The sequence below is a fragment of the Antechinus flavipes genome, chromosome 3, assembly GCF_016432865.1.
Source record: "Antechinus flavipes isolate AdamAnt ecotype Samford, QLD, Australia chromosome 3, AdamAnt_v2, whole genome shotgun sequence".
NCBI lineage: Eukaryota > Metazoa > Chordata > Mammalia > Dasyuromorphia > Dasyuridae > Antechinus > Antechinus flavipes.
In genome coordinates, this window is record NC_067400.1 from 204,885,929 (window position 1) to 204,904,076 (window position 18,148).

An 18,148-nucleotide genomic window follows, 5' to 3' on the forward strand; every position below is an offset into this window, starting at 1 on the left:
AAAAAAAATCCTATAATCTTTATATAAAATAAGCATAGTTAAGCAAAACAAATCCATACATTTGTTGTGTCCAAAACTGGATGTCCAATTTTGCTCTTATACTAGTCCATCATTCTTCTGTCAGGAAATAGGTTTCTTTAGTCAATAAGTTAGTAAGTAAAATAAAGCCTCTCATCTCAAGGAACTTAAAGTTTAATTGGCAAGACAATTTGCATATAATTATATGAAAGCAAACTCTGCTGGAAAAATTGGAAATAATCAATAGAATGATGGCACTAGAAATAATAGTTATTGGAAAAAGTTTCCTGTGGAAGGTGGAATTTTAGCTTGAACTTGAATAAAGCCAAGAAAGCCAGAAAGAGGAGATGAAGAACATGTTGTACCTGGAAGATAGCCAGTGAGAATGCCAGGAGTTGGGAGAAGACTTTCTCATTCAAGCAATAGCATCCTCCCTCCCAGTCAATAAATTTAATTGGCTCTCTGTAACCTTCAGGATCAAGCACTGAGTATGACAAGAAGGCAAAGTACAAAGTGTAAAAAGACTGGAGGGGGAGGATTTTGGTAGGATTTATGAAGGACTTTGAAAGCCAAACAGAATATTTTATATGTGATCTTGGAAGTTATAGGGAGCACTAGAATTTATTGAGTGGGAGGGAGAGTGATATGATAAAATCTGCATTTTTAGGAGATCATTTTGATAGCTTAATGAGAAATGGAATGGAATGGAAAGAGTTGAAATAGAAGACTAACCAGAAGGTTTTGCAATAGTCCATGTAGAAGGAGATGATGGTTTGCCCTAAGACAAAAACAATGCCAGAAAAGAGAAGGGAGCATATCCAAGAGATGTTTTGAAGAAAAAAACCTACAATTCTGGATATAGGAGTGGGATGTGAGAGTGACAAGTCCTTAATAACAAGCTCAATTGTGAGTTAGGGTATCTGGGAACATGTTAATGTTGACAATAATAGGAAAGTTAGGAAGAAGGGAGGGTTTAGGTGGAAAGATAATGAGTTGAGTTTTACTCTTTATTCGTTCATATGATTCTTCTCCATTGATGGGCACTGCTTTTGTTTCCAGTTCTTTGCAATAACAGACTTTTTGCTGTAAATATTCTTGTACACATGGTCTTTCCCTTCTTTCTCTTTTAAGCAAGAAGAATTATTTCAAAAATAGAGGCTTTAAGCTTTAACCTTTTAGAACCTACTTCTTTGTGGAGAGGCTTTTAGGTTAATGGGATCCTCAGATTATAGACCTGAACCTGAAGGGAATCTCAAGAAACCACTTAATACAGTCCCTTTATTTTAAATATGTGGAAACTGAAGCATAGAGAAGTGAAATAGATTACTCAAAGACACACCAGTTGTCAACATCATAAATAGCACAGTCTGGCATAGTTTGATGTTAAATACACTGAACCCAAAACAATAACATTCAATTCCATTACTATCTTAACAGCTCTTTTTGTAGTGGCAAGGAATTGAAAACCGAATGGATGCTCATCAGTTGGGGAATGGCTAAATAAATTATGGTATATGAAGGCAATGTAATATTATTGTTTTTTAAGAAATGATGTGTTAAGAACCATGCCTAAGTGAAGGGACACATCAATTCTCCTAGAGCTTCCATAGCTGTGAATCATAACACTTGAAGAAGTTGCAAAGCAGCCTTTACTTACGCAAATATTCCTTATAAATTGGGAATGAAATACATTGGAGGCAAGAGGTAGAGGAGAGAGGTCAGACAACGCAACTGCCTCTCAGTCTCCTTATAATCATCATCATCCTCACAAGAAGAGATCCATTCTACAGGTCTGATTTAGACCCTCCAGCAGTCCTGGCAGGTGATTCCCATATTACAATATATGGCGTGCTGAATGTGGGACATAAGAAACACAAGAAATAAAGAAGCAGCAGCACTTGAGAGCTGTTGTAAGTAACCCGTGGAGAAGGAAAGGGAGAAGAGATCCGACTAAAAATGTCAGGGTAATTAAATGAGCCAACACATTAAAAGGCTGAGCCAAGAGACTGATAAGAGACTTATGAAAAATGCCTGTTCTGACTATAGTCCTCTTCTCTGTTTGACAGTTTGCCTCCATGACAGCTCACAAGCTTCAACGCCTGCTACAATGCTGTTTGTACTCCCTAGGATGCAGACTCAGATATCTTAGCATGTGGACTTAGATAACAGCTAATGCGTAAACTTACTGATCATGCTGGGGGGGAAAATAATCGCATTTTCATAAAACAAAAAAACGGGGAATTGTTAAGAACCATGCCTAAGTGAAGGGGCAGGTCAATTCTCCAAGAGCCTCCACAACTGTGAATCATAATACTTGAAGGAGTTTCAAAGCAGCCTTTACTTATACAGATGTTCCTTATGGATTGGGAATGAAATAAATATAACCGCCTCTCAGTCTCCTTGTATCATCATCATCCTCTTACATGAAAAGGTCTCAGACCTCCAACACCCACTGGCAGGTGGCTCCTATATCACAACAAATGAGCAGGTTGATTTCAGAAAAGCCTGGAAGTTCTTACATGAACCAATGCTGAGTGAAGTAAGCAGAACCAGGAGAATATTGTACACAATATAACAGCAAGATAATATGGTTTGTGATAGACTCAGCTCTTCTTAGCAATATAGTCATCTAAGAAATTCCAATAGACTTGGGATGGAAAATGCTATTTATATCCAGAGAGAGAACTATGGAGATTGAATGGACATTAAATCTAGTTGCACTTTTTTTTGGCTTGCTTTTTAAAAAATCTGGTTTTACCCTTTGGTTCAGATTTTTCTTTTACAACGTGGTTAATAGGTAAATATGTTTAAAATGATTGTTTAAAGAATCCTAGTGAGTAAAGAGTTAAGTAAGTCTCAGGCATGTCTTTTATGTAACTTCTTTTTGCTAAGAACATGAGACTGTGCTTGCAGTTAACTGATGGAATACCAAGAAAGCATAAAGAAAGGCTTCCCTTCTTGTGCATCAATTGATGAGTATTCTTTATTGCAGATCCGTGTTTACTCCAGAAACCTGGCCAGCTCCTTGAGTAAACACAGTCTTTCTAAAGGAATGAATAAATATTCTCCTTCATGAGCCTCTTGTGATGGAACATTCTGTACCTGGGAGGCTGCTATGTCTCAAGAATCATGTATCAAATGAAAATACTTAGTGTAGTATCTTCTTTATTCTTGCCCTATAAAAACCCTTTAGTGGAAAGGGACTTTGAGGATTTAGGCTAGGTAATTTTGTACAGCTTGCTTAGCAATAGCTCCCACTCGAGACTCTGAATAGCTGGGAATAGCCAAGAAATTCAGATGTTGGTGCTTCCTTGGAGTGGCTATGATGTATTTGGTATGTTGCTTGCTTGTTTGTTATAGTGGACACTGTGTTTGTTAATTGTATATTACTTTTTATGCTTTGAATTTCTTCTTCCCTTATGTTTTATTTAAATCAAAGTTCTGAGCAGTAATAAACTTGTACCTACCCTCTAAGACTATGCCTATTAAAATGTGAATTCCAAACCTCGATTAACCTTGCAATTGTACATGTTATAATCTATATCATATTGCTTGCTGTCTTGGGGAGGGGAGGAGATAAGGAAAGGAAGAAGGGAGGAAAAAAATTTGGAACTCAAAATCTTACAAAAATGGATGTTGAAGACTATCTCTACATGTAATTAGAAAAACAAAACACTATTAAAATAAAAAAAACCCCACAATATATTCTTCTTTAAAAATGATTTCCTGCTTAGCTCAAGGTTGTTGTTAGTAGGATCAAATACCTAAAAAGACTTTGGAAATTTTTAATTGTGATATAAAAATGAAATCTTATTAATTCTTACCAGGTGAATGGAACCACTGTGCATGGAATCACACCTCTCTTTAATGCCTGCTGTAGTGGCAGCCCAGCCTGTGTCAACCTACTCCTTGCATTTGGAGCCAAGCCACAATTGGATGATCACCTGGCTTCACCCATCCATGAGGCTGTGAAGAGAGGTAAGGTGAAAAAGATTGGCTTCAAACCTGGGCACCCCAAAGCTACAGCAAAGGCTTCAGTATCTCTTGACTATATATTTGAGGGATTTTATGTAATGGATCAATCAACAAGCATTTATTAAATACTTCCTGTGCCTGGAACTATGAAACTAAGAAAACAGTAGAATAGTTCCTGCCTTCAAGAAGGTTACATTCTAATGGGGAAGATAATGACCACGGCACATATGTAAGTGTATACGTAGGGATAGGCATCAGATATGTGATTTTATTAGTATAGAGAACTCCCAGATGGGAGAACTCCCTACACTAATGCAGGTCAGCACCTTCTTTGGAATATATTTAATAGTCTTACTAGAGAGCACTAAGAGGTTAAATAGCTTATTCAAATTTCCTCAACCAGAATGTATCGGAAGTGAGATTTAAAGCTATGTCTTTCTGGCTTCCAACCCTGTTTCCATTTTCCACTACACCATGCTTTTCTTAAGTATATATGAATAATATGCAAGATTAAAATGATGTTGTTTTGTGAGAATGAACAGTTGCACTGGGCAAGTCATGTAGAAGTTAATATGTGAATTTGGGTCTTGAAGGAAAATAAGGATTTCAAGATGCAGAGGGGAGGAGAAAATACCCAGAATGGGGCACATCCAGTACAAAGACCTAGAGACAGGAGAAATAGGACCATGCTTGTGGAACTGTACATTGTACAGAGCTGGTTCATATTTAGAGGAATGTAAGTGTAAGAAGTGTGGAAGCCAAGAAGTGATTGGGTGGTAGAACTTCAAATGCCTTGCAGATAGAAGATTTTTATTTTATCCTAGAGGTTATAGGGAGCTACTGGGAAAAGAGGAATGATGCAGTCAAAGTATAAATTTAGGAAATCACTTTGGCAGCTGAGTGATTGAAGTAATTGAATGGGGAGAAAACTGTACTAGTGAGAAACATTAGAAATCTATAATAAGTTAGGCCTTAACCTTGAAGGAAATATTCTAGCCTCTACTTCATGACTATACCCCCTGTGTTTCTGGAGAATGAGGGGTGGGAGGAGGGGGAAGTAATAGAACATGTGTTAGTTTTAATACTTTTAACTTTGCATTTGCAGAAGTGAAGCAACTCTTTTCACAACCTCTCTGAGTCTGAGGTCCTCTCCTGTCCTTCTGTCTCCGTGGCGGGTTCACAAGAATGATGCTCAGTTCCTGGGCAGGCTTTTTAAAGCTAATTTGCTTGCGAGTCTACAAAAAGCAAAGTTGCAGCTATTTCAAGTGCTGCATTAAGATTACATACTGTACTGATGTTGTAAGATAAATGATAAAATCATCTGAAAACTACTTCAAATACTAGACCTGATTTATGATAAAAACAACTATTCATCTCAAGTATTTCTATGTAGATAAGCCAGTTATGTGAAGAACTCAATTGTGAAATGATTAAAAACAATTTTACAAGTTCACTTGGCTATGAACATGAAACTGTCCATGGAAGCCTACATTCTCAATTCCTTTTGAAATAAGGAAAATAAAGTCAAGTATTTTATTTTCAAAGAATGGGTATGATTCAATAAGATAAGCCAGAAGAGAAAGGACAATTGGTCATAGGTCATATTCAAAGAGTAACGGTTGCTTAAGATATTCAGAATTTTCTGTCCATTTTAAGCACATAAAGACTTTGAATTCAAAAAGTACCTCTTCTTTAAAGAAATATAAAATAATTTTAACACACAATCTTGGGTCATATTAGTTTATTTTAGAGATGAATAAGCTGGGGCAGGGAGTAAATAGTTACTTGCGCTTCCCCCCACCCCACTCCGGATCAAACAGGTCAGTTATTGAGGTTCTTTGTATGATGTTATAAGAAAAGACACAAAGGTTCTAGTTCTCCCTGTTTCCATTTCATGATATATTAGATTCTTGGTAGCATTCATCAAAAACTATTTGATTGCCTGATAATTCAATTGAGTTCAAACACTTTGGAATGGAAATTGAAGTTCCTGTACTTTGGTAGTAGAAATATGAAATTCTTTAGAAAGTTGGGTTTTAAAATTTTTTTATTAGCCAGAAATTTCTTTCTGTCTTAAGGGTAGACAAATGAGAATTGGTTTTTAATGACCTAAATAGTTTTTTTTAAACTTCAGGCAGGGCCTATCGGCTCACACTTGGAGGATAACAAGTTTTACTTAAATTAACAAATTTTCCTTTAGAAAAATATAAGTAGAATACTAATTTCTGATTGTATGCCTATGCAGACATACTTCCATACACACATACACAAATTTATTATATTAATTTTTAAGTTGCAATCATTCTGAAAGGGCTAGAAAGAAATTTATTTTTGTATTATCTGTAAAAAAAAGATGTTATTGAATAAATTAAAGAAATAAACAAGAATTTTAAGGGTAACACTTCTAAAAGCACCAAAATGCTTATGGAAAATTTTAAGAACTTCAGAAACACTCATTGACATAAAATAATCACTGTAATTATCAATTTTTTTCCATTTCATTAAGTATTTTTAAGGACTTTTGCTAGCCAATACTTTGTTGACTTAGTACCACATATTATATATATTTAAAATTTTAAAAAATATAATTTATCCTTAATTATGTTAGAATTTACTCAAAGCCCATTCTTAATAATTTCTAACTAATTTGATGGCTTCTAAGGCCCTTCCAGCTCTAAATTGATGAACCTATATTCTATATATATACTTGGGAACACACTGATATGAGTTATATGACCTACTGTCCTTGCCCTTCAGTGCTTGTCTAATCTCTCTTTGAAAATAAAATATTTGGCTTTATTTTCTTTATTTCAAAAGAAACTGAGAACTTAAATAAAAGTCCATGAATAGTTTCATGATCATAGCCAAGTCAACTTGTGAAATTGTTTTCAATCACTTCATAAATGAGTTCTTAAAGTGACTGTCTTATTTACAAAGAATATTTGAGATGAGATGTTTAATTATAAACAGTTGGGGTTTTTAATCATAAATTAGGTCCAGTATCTAAAATAGTTTTCAAATAGTTTTATGATTCATTTTCATAATATTAGTGCAGTGTATACATATGGGCTTTTTACTTTTATCATTTTGTTTAGATTTCTCAGAAATACACACAAACACATTGCCATCTAGATATGTGAAAAATAAAGACAAATGAGAATTCAGCAGAATGTTACATGGACTGAGAGGCAAAAGTCCTAGACTTCTTCCATGATTGCCACAAATAAGCAGTATAACCTTGGTGAAATTACTTACTTTTTTTATCCCATTGTTCTTACTTTCCCCATCTGCAGAATGGAAATATATAGTAAATGATCACTGACATCCCTTTTAGCTCCAAATTTCTTATTTTTTAAACATTTATGAGCTTTCTTCTTTTGCATGATTGTGTGTGTGTATGTGTGTGTGTGTGTGTGTGTGTGTGTGTGAATTAGGTCACAAGGAGTGTATGGAAATCCTGCTGGCAAATAATGTTAATATTGACCAAGAAGCTCCCCAGCATGGAACTCCACTCTATGTGGCCTGCAGCTATCAGAGGACAGACTGTGTCAAGAAGCTCCTTGAGCTAGGTAACCTTCAGAAATCTTTTTATGTCCATAAAATGAATGCAAGATCAACATTTATCCTTTGTGGTTTTTAAGATGACGCTCTAAAAAAGGAAAAATTCAAAAGGAAAATTTCCTAATGTTGGCCAAGGCAAATATATCTCATCCTAGAGATAACTGAACTTTTAATTCGTGACTATGGCTTTTAGTTAGCCAAATGTCTTGAATTAATCTCTTCATACACTGAACCAGTTTAAATTCTTAAGTATTCTGTCAGAAGTAGGCAGAAAAGCTATTTCACTCAGTAATTGTCATTGAAATTATTCCTGTGTAAAGTTGTACACAGGAAGACCTGCAAAGAAGACAGAAGACTACTTGTATTTGTAGAGGCTAGGCTGATATGAGAGTCTGGTTTGATTTATCAAAACTAAGTGATTAGCTCAGTTTTGGCCTAAAGTTGAACTGTCATAATTTTTGAGTCAATCTTGAAACGACTTGACCTATTTTCTCTGACCTAAGAGCAATTCTGGCTGTGCTAGATTTTCTGTAGTTTTTCTAGTAGAGACTTAATACGCAAACCTTATCAGAGAATAGGAATTGACTTCCTTTCCCTTAAGGTTTAACAAGTTCAAGTGGTAATAATTATGCTCACTCCAGAGCAACATTTAACATATTTGCCTCACATCATTTCTAATCACTATTTTAGTGATTTTTACAGTAATAGAAGAACCCCATATCAAGAGGAATGAGTAAGTAAAATTGTGTGGCCATATTAATTTTGAATTCACAGGGTCTAATCATTGAATAAAGATAGTTTAAGTGAGAAATTACATTTTTAACAAAAATACCGAATTTTAGATTTAATATTTTCTTTTTATTATCTTAATATTTATTTAAAAAATAAAAACAACCTTTTGGTAACTTGTTTACTGTGAGATTTTTGGAATTAAGCTGTAACTTTTTCTAAAGTACTTAATCTGAAAGGTCTTATTTTTGTCATATGCTTCTCATTGGCAAAAAAAAAAGGTTTTTGAGATAACTAATATTCAAGGGGAAAAAATTTTAATTTCTTATATCCTTCTACCAAAATATTTTGAAATAATCTGTAGTCTAGATAGTTTATAGATACTCCAGGTTTTGAATTAGCCTTTGAGAACAATCCAATATAATCTAATGTAGCAAACATTTATTAAATTAAGCAATTACTATACTAAACACTGGGGTTATAAAAACATAATGAAAAATAGATTATGGACTCGAGGAGCTTATTTTCACACACAACAGGCAAGGCATCCTGTTCAAAGCAGCAAGTCACCATTTGGGAGAGAAAAAATTTGTATGAACCAAGCAAGTCATACTGTCATCCTGGGAAGCAAGCCCTGTGCAGATGCAGCTTAACATCTGCATCTGTAGATGCTACAGAATTGGCTGCTGAAGACTTAGAAAAGAGAGTTCTTGGCAACCAAGTCCATCATGCATCAGAAACTGATATGATTTTACAGTAGAAATATTATTAAAGAAAGATCACCATGTGCTTTGCTAGTGTTCTCTAAGGACCAGGGCACCTTTCTATCTGACTTGCAGCAAAACTGTCTGCTTCATTAACTCCTTTAGAGTGTGAACTCCTTTAGAACTGGGACTACCTTTTTAAAAATTTGTTTCTCAGTGATTAGCATGATGCTTTGCACTATTATAAGTATTTAAATGTTTTTTTTGTTCATTCTTTCATTAATTCCACTATGGAAAACTGATCATTTCTGAGAAATGTGTTCAATACTTACTGGGAATTAGGGTATCCCCAAATGCTTATCATGTTTCTTTATCGTATTTTTTGAAATCTTTCCATCTAAGTACTCAATACCTTGCCATATATCTATCTTTTTAAGGAGCCAGTGTTGACCAAGGCAAATGGTTAGATACCCCACTGCATGCAGCAGCCAGGCAATCCAGTGCAGAAGTCATTGATCTATTAGCAGACTATGGTGCAAGCCTGAGACGCTTAAATCATCAAGGCAAGTGTGCTCTTGATCTGGCAGCTCCCCAGAGCAGTGTGGAACAGGCACTCCTCCTTCGGGAAGGTAATAAACTAGTTTAATTCTTCTCCCTCCCCTCTGGTTTTATCCCTGGTCTTTTCTCCAAAGTTGCTAGTGCCTTTTCCTCTTAAGATTACCTCCTATTTATTGTCTGTCTTATATATATCTAATTATTTACATGTTGTCTCCCTATTTAGAATGTATGCTATTTGAGGGCAGGAACTTTTTTTTTCTTTTTTCAAAACAGTGCCTGGTGCCATTAATCACTTAATGAAAACTAACCAATGGACAAATTGTTTCGTTCATTCAACAAACATTTATTAATGACAACTATGTAGTTGGAATTGTGATAGAAGGTAGAAATAAAGGGAACTGGATGCAAGAAGTATTGGTGAAGCACAAAAATCTTATCATTACAGACCTTTCTTAAATTTTTTTTCATTCATTCATTTATATAATTTGGTAGCTCATTATTATTGCATAATAACTGAGGGCTAGATCTGTAATACTATTCTGCTATCATATTATTCCTCTCTAGTATGGCAAAAAAAATATAAGAAAAAAGTTGTCTCACTATAAGAATACTGAAATACTCTACCTTGACCAGGATATAAGCCCACTTTGAACCAAGCATGGCTATGTTATATTTAGAGGAAATCCCAGAGGCAAATTAGAAATAACTAATATAGAAATGGCAAGAACAGAAAGAACTTATCCTGAACCTGACAGAATGATCAAATCATCAATCAGTCAAATTTTTTTTTAATGTGTACAGGGTACCAGTTACTGTGCTGGTCAGTTATCTTTAATCCAGATCAGAAAATAATTGGTGGAATATTATTCCTAATTGCTTCACCCACATTTTCACTATTTGTTTGAAGAGATAAATGCAATTTCCTAGGCAGAAAAAGGAAAGTTTTTAAATCCACTAAATAAACTCTGCCTTATTATGTTCTGATTTGCAGGGTAGGTCACCCTGGGCTACATCCTGAGCTCCATTGCTCTTTGGAACAAATTATTCCAGTCACCCATGATATGGATTCAGAAAAGTCTTGCATTATTCAAATGTTCTTTCCTTTGTACTTGAAGGTCTTTCTCCTGATCACTTAAAGAACTTCTTGTTTCTAAGTTCAATTATTAAATTTATTAAACTTAACTATTGTGTTTACAGCCTTAAGGTTGTTTTTTTCTGAAGGTAAGCTGTGAATTTTTTCTATTAAAATTTCATTTTCTATGATCAGAAGATCTGGCATTTCTCTTCCAATATTTTCTTCATTGTCCTGTCATATTCTTCTGGGAGAGCTATGTTGCTTAGGTTGTTTCTATACAATCTTTTTTTCAATATCAGTATGTTTTGCTTGCATTGTGAGCATATTTTCTTATAATATTATTTTTTGCTTCTATTCTTCCAGATTGTCTTTCATTTCAGTATACTTTCATTCCCAATCTATTATTCTCCCTTTTGTCTCTTGGTGAAGCTTGCCATTACAGATTTCAATTTTTCTATTTGCCATTCTGCCTATTACTTTCGCTTTGTAGGCCATAGATTTCTCTTTTGGACCACTGATGATCATTATGTTTTAGTTCAATATTTTCTTTAAATACCAAAGTTTTTCTGTTTTTTCAAGGTTTAAATCATTTTCCTTTATTTTGCAGTATAATTCACATATACCCAAATACTTTGACTAGATTTGGAGGCCATATTTCCTTGTATTGTTACTGTTTTTCCTGTTCATTTATCTGTTTATGTTCAAGGTCTTTGAATTTTCTTCTTCCTGAAATCCTGATAATTCCCTGCCTCCCTTTATTTTCCTCATCACTCACCTTCTGATTCCGTTCTCTCTAATTGTGGTTTCCATGGGGGCTATATCTCAAAGTTCAACCTTCTCCCACAATGAACAATTCATGGTTTTCCTACTTAGATCTCTGCCTCAACTGACATTTGGGGGATTCAGAACTGCTCTCAGTTCTGTCCCTCAGGCATGGTATAGTGCTTTGAATGCATTCAAAGATTCATTGTCCTGTCCCAATTTCTCTATTCCTTAGTTTTTTGCCCTAGCACTAAAAGTTCAGACCTTTGCATTGCTGAATCTACACTGTTGTGGGTCCCCAGAAGGCTTTTGTTTTTAATGGACTATGCTATGACAGATTTTTATATCTTGAATCTGGGGTTTTGATAGCATTGGAAAGAGAGAAACAGGACTAGGGGGGGAAAGCGTTTTGATTTAAGCTTTATTGGGTCCTTGGGTCTATTTAACTCATTGTCATATGAACATAAGGCTTTTTACCATTCTAATTATCCTCCTATGAGTTTATCCTATGACACCCAGAACTTAACACAATATTCTAGATATGGTCAGAACAAGGCAGAGTATAAAAGTGACTCAACACACTATGCCTCTTTTTTTTTTTAATTAAAGCTTTTTTATATACAAAACATAGGCATGGGTAATTTTTCCAACATTTACCCTTGCAAAATCTTTTGTTCCAAATTTTCTCTTCCTTCCCCCCACTCTCTCCCCTAGTTGGCAGGTAGTCTAATACAAATACATGTTAAATATGTTAAAATACATGCTAAATCCAATATATGTATACATACTTACAAAGTTTTCTTGCTGCACAAGAAAAATTGGAATAAGAAGGAAGAAAAAGAAAAACTGAGAAAGAAAACAAAATGCAAGCAAATAACAGAGTGCTATGTTGTTTTCCACACTCTGTTCCCATGGTTCTCTCTCTGGGTGTAGATGGCTCTCTTCATACTGAACAAGTAGAATTGGTTTGAATCATCTCGTTGTTGAAGAGAGCTACGTCCATCAGAATTGATCATTGAATAGGTTTGTTGCTGTAAAATGTGTACAATGATCTCCTAATTCTGCTCATTTCTCTTAGCAACAGTTCATGTAGGTCTCTCCAAACCTCTCTGAAAATATCCTGCTGGTTGTTTCTTACAGAACAATAGTATTCCATAGCCATTATTCAGCCATTCTCCAATTGATGGGTATCCACTCAGTGTCTAGTTTCTTGCCACTACAAAGAGGGCTGCCACAAACATTTTTGAACATGTGGGTTCCTTTCCCTCCTTTAAGATCTCTTTGGGATATAATCCCAGTAGAAAGGATTAAAGGGTATGCAAAGTTTGATAACTTTTTGAGCATAGTTCCAAATTGCTCTCCAGAATGGTTGGATCCATTCACAGTTGTTGGAATCCTTACAAAGTGCTAATTTAGCATGGTACTTAGCAAATACTCTAGCTCACTAATGTGTTTAAGTACTCATTGGAGTTCACAAGTTTGGGAGATTTCAAGATTTAGTATGAGATATCCAAATTCACATCTCCCTTAATCCCTGCCTCCAGAAGGAGGAGTCAACCTTTGGGAGATCATATATCAAGAGACTCTTAGCTTCCCGTTGGAGTTAAATCAGAACATTGCTAGGAGTTGGAGAGGAGCACTCTGGGAGGAAGCCCACAAGCCCTTTTTTGGAGGTAAGAGCGATTCATTCCTGGCTGGCTGGAGGCTGAAGGACAAACCTTTGGATTTGGAGACATTCAGAGGGAGCTCTTGGAACCAAGCAGAGAGATAGGCCTCTAAGCTAACCGGGCTATTTTGGAGGAAGCAATAAAAAATCTGAACTTTTATCAGCTGGCTGTATTTAGGTGATTATTACTTTTAATTGAAACTAAGGCTGCCTCCAGAAAACCTCCCCAAGAAACCTGCTCCCAGAGAGAACCATTATATTTTAAAGAAAAGAACACCACACACAGTTCCACTCATAATGTATCAATATCCCAGTTTTCCTAGATCCCCTCCAACATTGATCATTATCGTTTTCTGCCATCTTAAGCCAATTTTATAGGTATGTTAATATCTCAGAGTTAATTTGCATTTCTCTGATCAATAGTGATTTGGATCGCCTTTTCATGTGACTAAAAATAGTGTCAGTTTTCATCTGAAAAATTATCTTTTGATATCCTCTGACCATTTATCAATTGGAGAATGGCTTGAACTATTATAATTTTGAGTCATTTCTCTTTATATTTTAGAAATGAGACCTTTATCAGATTCTTTGGATGTAAAAATGTTTTCCCAGTTTGTTGCTTCCTTTCTTATTTTGTGTGCATTAGTTTTGTTTGTACAAAAACTTTTTAACTTAATATAATCAAAATTATCTCTTTTATGATCAATAATCTCTAATTCTTCTTTGTTCACAAATTCCTTTTTCCTCCACAAATCTGAGAGGTAAACTATCCTATGTTCTTCTAATTTGTTTATATCATCCTTTGTTTAGATCATGAACCAGTTTTGACCTTATCTTAGTATACAATGTTAGGTATGAATCTATGCCTACTTTCTGCCATACTAGTTTCCAATTTTCCCAGTAGTTTTTGTCAAATAATGAATTCTTATCTCAAAAGCTGGAGCCTTTGGATTTGTAAAATACTAGATTGTTATAGTCATTGGCTATTTTTTTCTGTGAACCCATCCTATTCCACTGATTAACTTCTCTGTTTCTTAGCTAGTACCAAATGGTTTTGATGACTGCTGTCAAAGTGGAATTCACCAGTTTCATTAAATCACCAGTTTCACTAATTCCACTAAATGAAATTCACCAGTTTCGTTAAATGTCTATCTTCTTCCCTGAAAGAAAATGCTCATTTTAGCAGGGTAATTTATTCTTGGTTGCATTCCAAATTTCTTCACCTTTCTGAATAACAGAATCCAGGCCCTTCAATCTTTTAAAGTGGAAGCTGCTAGATCCTGAGTGGTTCCTTGGTATTTGAATCATTTCTTTCTGGCTGCTTGTAATATTTTTTCCTTGGTCTGATAGTTCTGAAATTTAGCCACAATATTCCTTAGGGTTTTAATTTTGGGGTCTCTTTCAGGAGGTGTTCGGTGAATTCTTTCAGTGGTCATTTTACCTTCTGAGTCTATGACAGCTGGGCAGTTCTCTTTGATGATTTCCTGAAAAATAGTGTCTAGACTCTCTCTTTTTTTTTTTTTTATCATGGATTTCTATTAGAATCATAGTGTTAACTTAATGGAATTGATAGAAACAATATTTGTGTTTATACCTTTGAGAGTTCACACAGGGAGTCCAATAATCTGAGGATTGTCTCTCCTAGATCTATTTTCCAGGTTGATTATTTTCCCAATTAAGTATCTTACATTTTTTTCTATTTTTCCATTTTTTTGGTTTTGCTTGATTGATTCTTGTTTTCTTATTAAGTCATTCATTTCCATTTGTTCAGTTCTGAATTTTAGTGAATTATTTTCCTCATTTTCTTGTTTTACTTCTTTTTGTATTTGTCCAATTGAATTTTTAAATGAGTTGTTTTGTTCTATGAGATTTTTTTCCATTTTACAAATTCTGTTTTTCTGGGAATTGTTTTCTTTTCCTATTTTTATCAAATCCATTTTTTAATGAGTTATATGCCTTTTTCAAACTCTCTTGTAAAGTTTTCATTTCCTTTCCCCATTTTTCTTCTAGCTCACTTAAGATTCTTTTTAATTTCTTATAGGTGAGCCTTGTGTAATGGAGACCAGGTTTTATTACTTTTTGGGTCTTCATTTGGAGACACTCTACCTTTTGTTTCCTCAAGGTTTGAAATCTGTTCTTCTCTTTCACCATAAAAGCTGTCTATCGCCAGAGTTCTCTTTACTTTTTTACTCATTTTGTAAAAAATGTTAAGGTCTGCTTAATAGGGTAGGGGAAGTTTTCCAAGCTTCCTCTACAAGTGGTAGCTTTCTCTGTAAGTGGCCGTGACTACACTGAGTCAGTGCTGACTCACTCCCTGTGCTGGGTGGACGTGGCCAGGTTCCATGAGATTCTGGCGTTTCAGGGTTCACTCTTTACTTTTTGTGTTTGTGCTGGATGTTTTATAACTTCTCTGCTGATCTATTGGCTTACAATTAGGGCAGAGTGGCCAACACTGCTGTAGATTCCTATAGATTCCTCTCGGTAGATTATCTGTCCCATGGAATCTGCATCGCCCCAGAGTCCACACTGTCCCAGGACTCTGCGCTATCTTAGCTGTTGTCTGTGCTCAGCCTGCTTGTGCTTGGCTGCCTCCCTCATGTTTCCAATTGAAACAGACCTTTTTTTTAAGCAGTCTTCAAAATTATCTTCTGGTAATTTGTTGTACTCCCAATATTTATGAATTCTGCTGGTCCAGAGCTAATTTGGAGGCTGGATTTGCTAATTAGTGTGAATCTTGTTGGAGATCAGAAAGAAACATGTGTCCTCTCTGCCATCTTGGCTTCACTTCACGCTATACCTTTTTTAACACTACCTATGATTTCATTAGTTGCCATTTCACATTGACTCATATTGAGTCTATTGAAATTGTGAGCTCTTTTTAAATATTTGTTTTGTACTTTTGAAATGAAAATTTCATACTTAAATTTATCCCTATTACATGTCTTATTTATTAGCTCTGAAGCATCAGCCTGGTCATGATCTTTTGGAAACTTGACATCCTGTGTATTAGCTATTCTTATCAGCTTTGTGTCAACTAAAAGTTTGAGAAAAATGATAGCTATCCTTTATCCAAGTCATTGATTAAAATGTTCAATAAATAGCATAGAGCTAGGCACTAATTCCTGGTGACTCTACCAGTAAGCTGACATTGAACCATTAATGACTGTTCTTTGAGTCCAGAAATTCAGTCAGTTGTGACAGTTAGTCTCATTGTACTATCATTTTTCAAAAGAATAGATTGAGATATTTTCTTACATTTTGAAGTTATAGGCAAACCAAATCCATTCTATTCCCTTGATGTCTAGTTTAGTAACTTTGTCAAAAGAGAACTAAATTTAGTCAGCTATAACCTATACTTGCTGAAGCCATGATGACTTGGTGATTGCCACATCCTTTTTTAGATATTCAATGACCTTCTCTGTATTATTTCCAGGAAATTATTTCTGAGCCATTGACCACCGATTACAGACCCAATTTAATTGCCTTTTTTGAAAATCGGGACAATTTTCTCTAGTCCTTCTCTAGTCTTATAGTACTTCTTTCATTTTTTAAAATATCACAGATGATGATTCAATAATTGTCCAGTTCTTTCAATATTTGAGAATGTTTCCCTGGGCCAAATGACTCAAATTCATCTAGAGCATAGAGATAATCTCATACCTCCTAGGATAGCATAGTCGTTTTCCCTTTATTCTTTGTACTTCCAAGGCCATTCTTCTTGGCAGAGAAAGAAAAAGAAATAAAAGTTGAATAGTTCTTCCAGCATTCATTGATATCCTATCCACCCTTAGCAATAGTCATGGACTTTCTTTGAGCTGCCTCCTTTCTCCTAATAAAACATTAAAATACTTGTGTGGTTTTTGGCTTTCCTCATTAGCCTCAACTTATTATAAACTTTTATATTCTTGATATTATTGTGCCAAAATTGTGACAATTTTGGATAATCATCCTCTGTTACCTCTCCTTATTCCATCTTCTGTACATATATTTTAAAAATCCAAATTGGTTAGTTAGTTAGTTTTCCTTGCATTTATATCACTCCTTTTCCCTCTACTTTAGAATTGTTTCACTTCTATTCCTTTTCATTTTTCCATTTCATGGTGATTTTATATATACTAGACAAACGTATTCTTAACAGCCTTTATTAAGTGTATGCCAAGTCTGGCCAGGAATCTGTCATTCTTGTACTTTAAACAAGTACTGAATTAGATATTCTTTAGTGACATACATAATTATTTTCTGAGTCTCCACATAAAGAATTTTGATCATCTTCACTATATCTTATTCAGAATCATTAAGTATCTTTTAAAGAACTAGAATAATTTATTAGAGATAGAATGAACATTGGAAATCATCTTGACCATTCCCCTCATTGGACAGATATAAAGAAATTGAAGCCCAGAAAATTGAGGAGTCCTAACTACTCCCTGAGATTCTGGTCCTAAATACATTGTGCTTTTCTCATTATACTGTGCTAGCTATTATTATTACTCATGAGGTGACAAATTTCTTGCTTAGTAATACCCAAAATGCTCCTAAATTTAAATTTTTTTCATTTTAGGATTTGGGGATTTTAGAGTCAGAAGAGGCCATCTTTTGAAGAGGAATCTCTTATAAACAAAGTCATCGCTCCTCTTATCTCTTCTTTAAATGTCACAGTTTGCTGCAGAAAGAACACTAGATATATAAGAGTTCACTCTAGTGTCTGAAATTTTCTAGGCAACCTGGAATATCTGTCTGCATTATTATCCTCCAAAGAAGTTTAAGTTTGGCAACTGCTCAAGAAGTCTCCCCTGTCTTGGGTCCCAAAATTTTAAATAAAATCAATAGGTTGGTTCACAAGGTAAGTTTCCAATCACATGGAGTCTTGCTGGCTCCAACAGCCTAAACCTACCTTACTATTTTGATAAGTATTTCAAACATAAGTGATAGTCAAATTAGGAAGTGAAAGGATATAAAATTGTTCTTCTGATATTTCATCTACAACTCATCATCTCTTGATTTGCCTATATTTCTGCATTCACCTAGCTTATTATTCCTTGGAGAAGCAATGTCCTAGTTTATGAAGCCTCAAACAAGATGACCATTCAGAGATATGTG

The 18,148-nt window shown here is 34.9% G+C and overlaps 1 protein-coding gene across 9 annotated transcripts in view; it reads left to right on the forward strand.

Moving 5' to 3' along the window:
• Positions 1–18,148, forward strand: part of ASB11 (ankyrin repeat and SOCS box containing 11) — a 70,043-nt gene that overhangs the window by 30,757 nt on the left and 21,138 nt on the right. For 4 of the 9 annotated variants that reach the window (XR_007951786.1, XR_007951785.1, XR_007951788.1 and 1 more), the window contains exons 4-7: positions 3,846–3,996; positions 7,428–7,562; positions 9,425–9,616; positions 17,610–17,891. Coding sequence is in view for 5 of the 9 variants with exons in the window: in XM_051984486.1 (XP_051840446.1) it covers positions 3,846–3,996; positions 7,428–7,562; positions 9,425–9,616; positions 10,537–10,541 (483 nt within the window). In the remaining 4 variants the exon portion in view is untranslated. Of the gene's footprint in view, positions 1–3,845; positions 3,997–7,427; positions 7,563–9,424; positions 9,617–10,536; positions 10,742–17,609; positions 17,892–18,148 lie in introns of those variants that run through there. The other 5 variants (XM_051984484.1, XM_051984483.1, XM_051984485.1 and 2 more) reach the window with 2 other exon arrangements.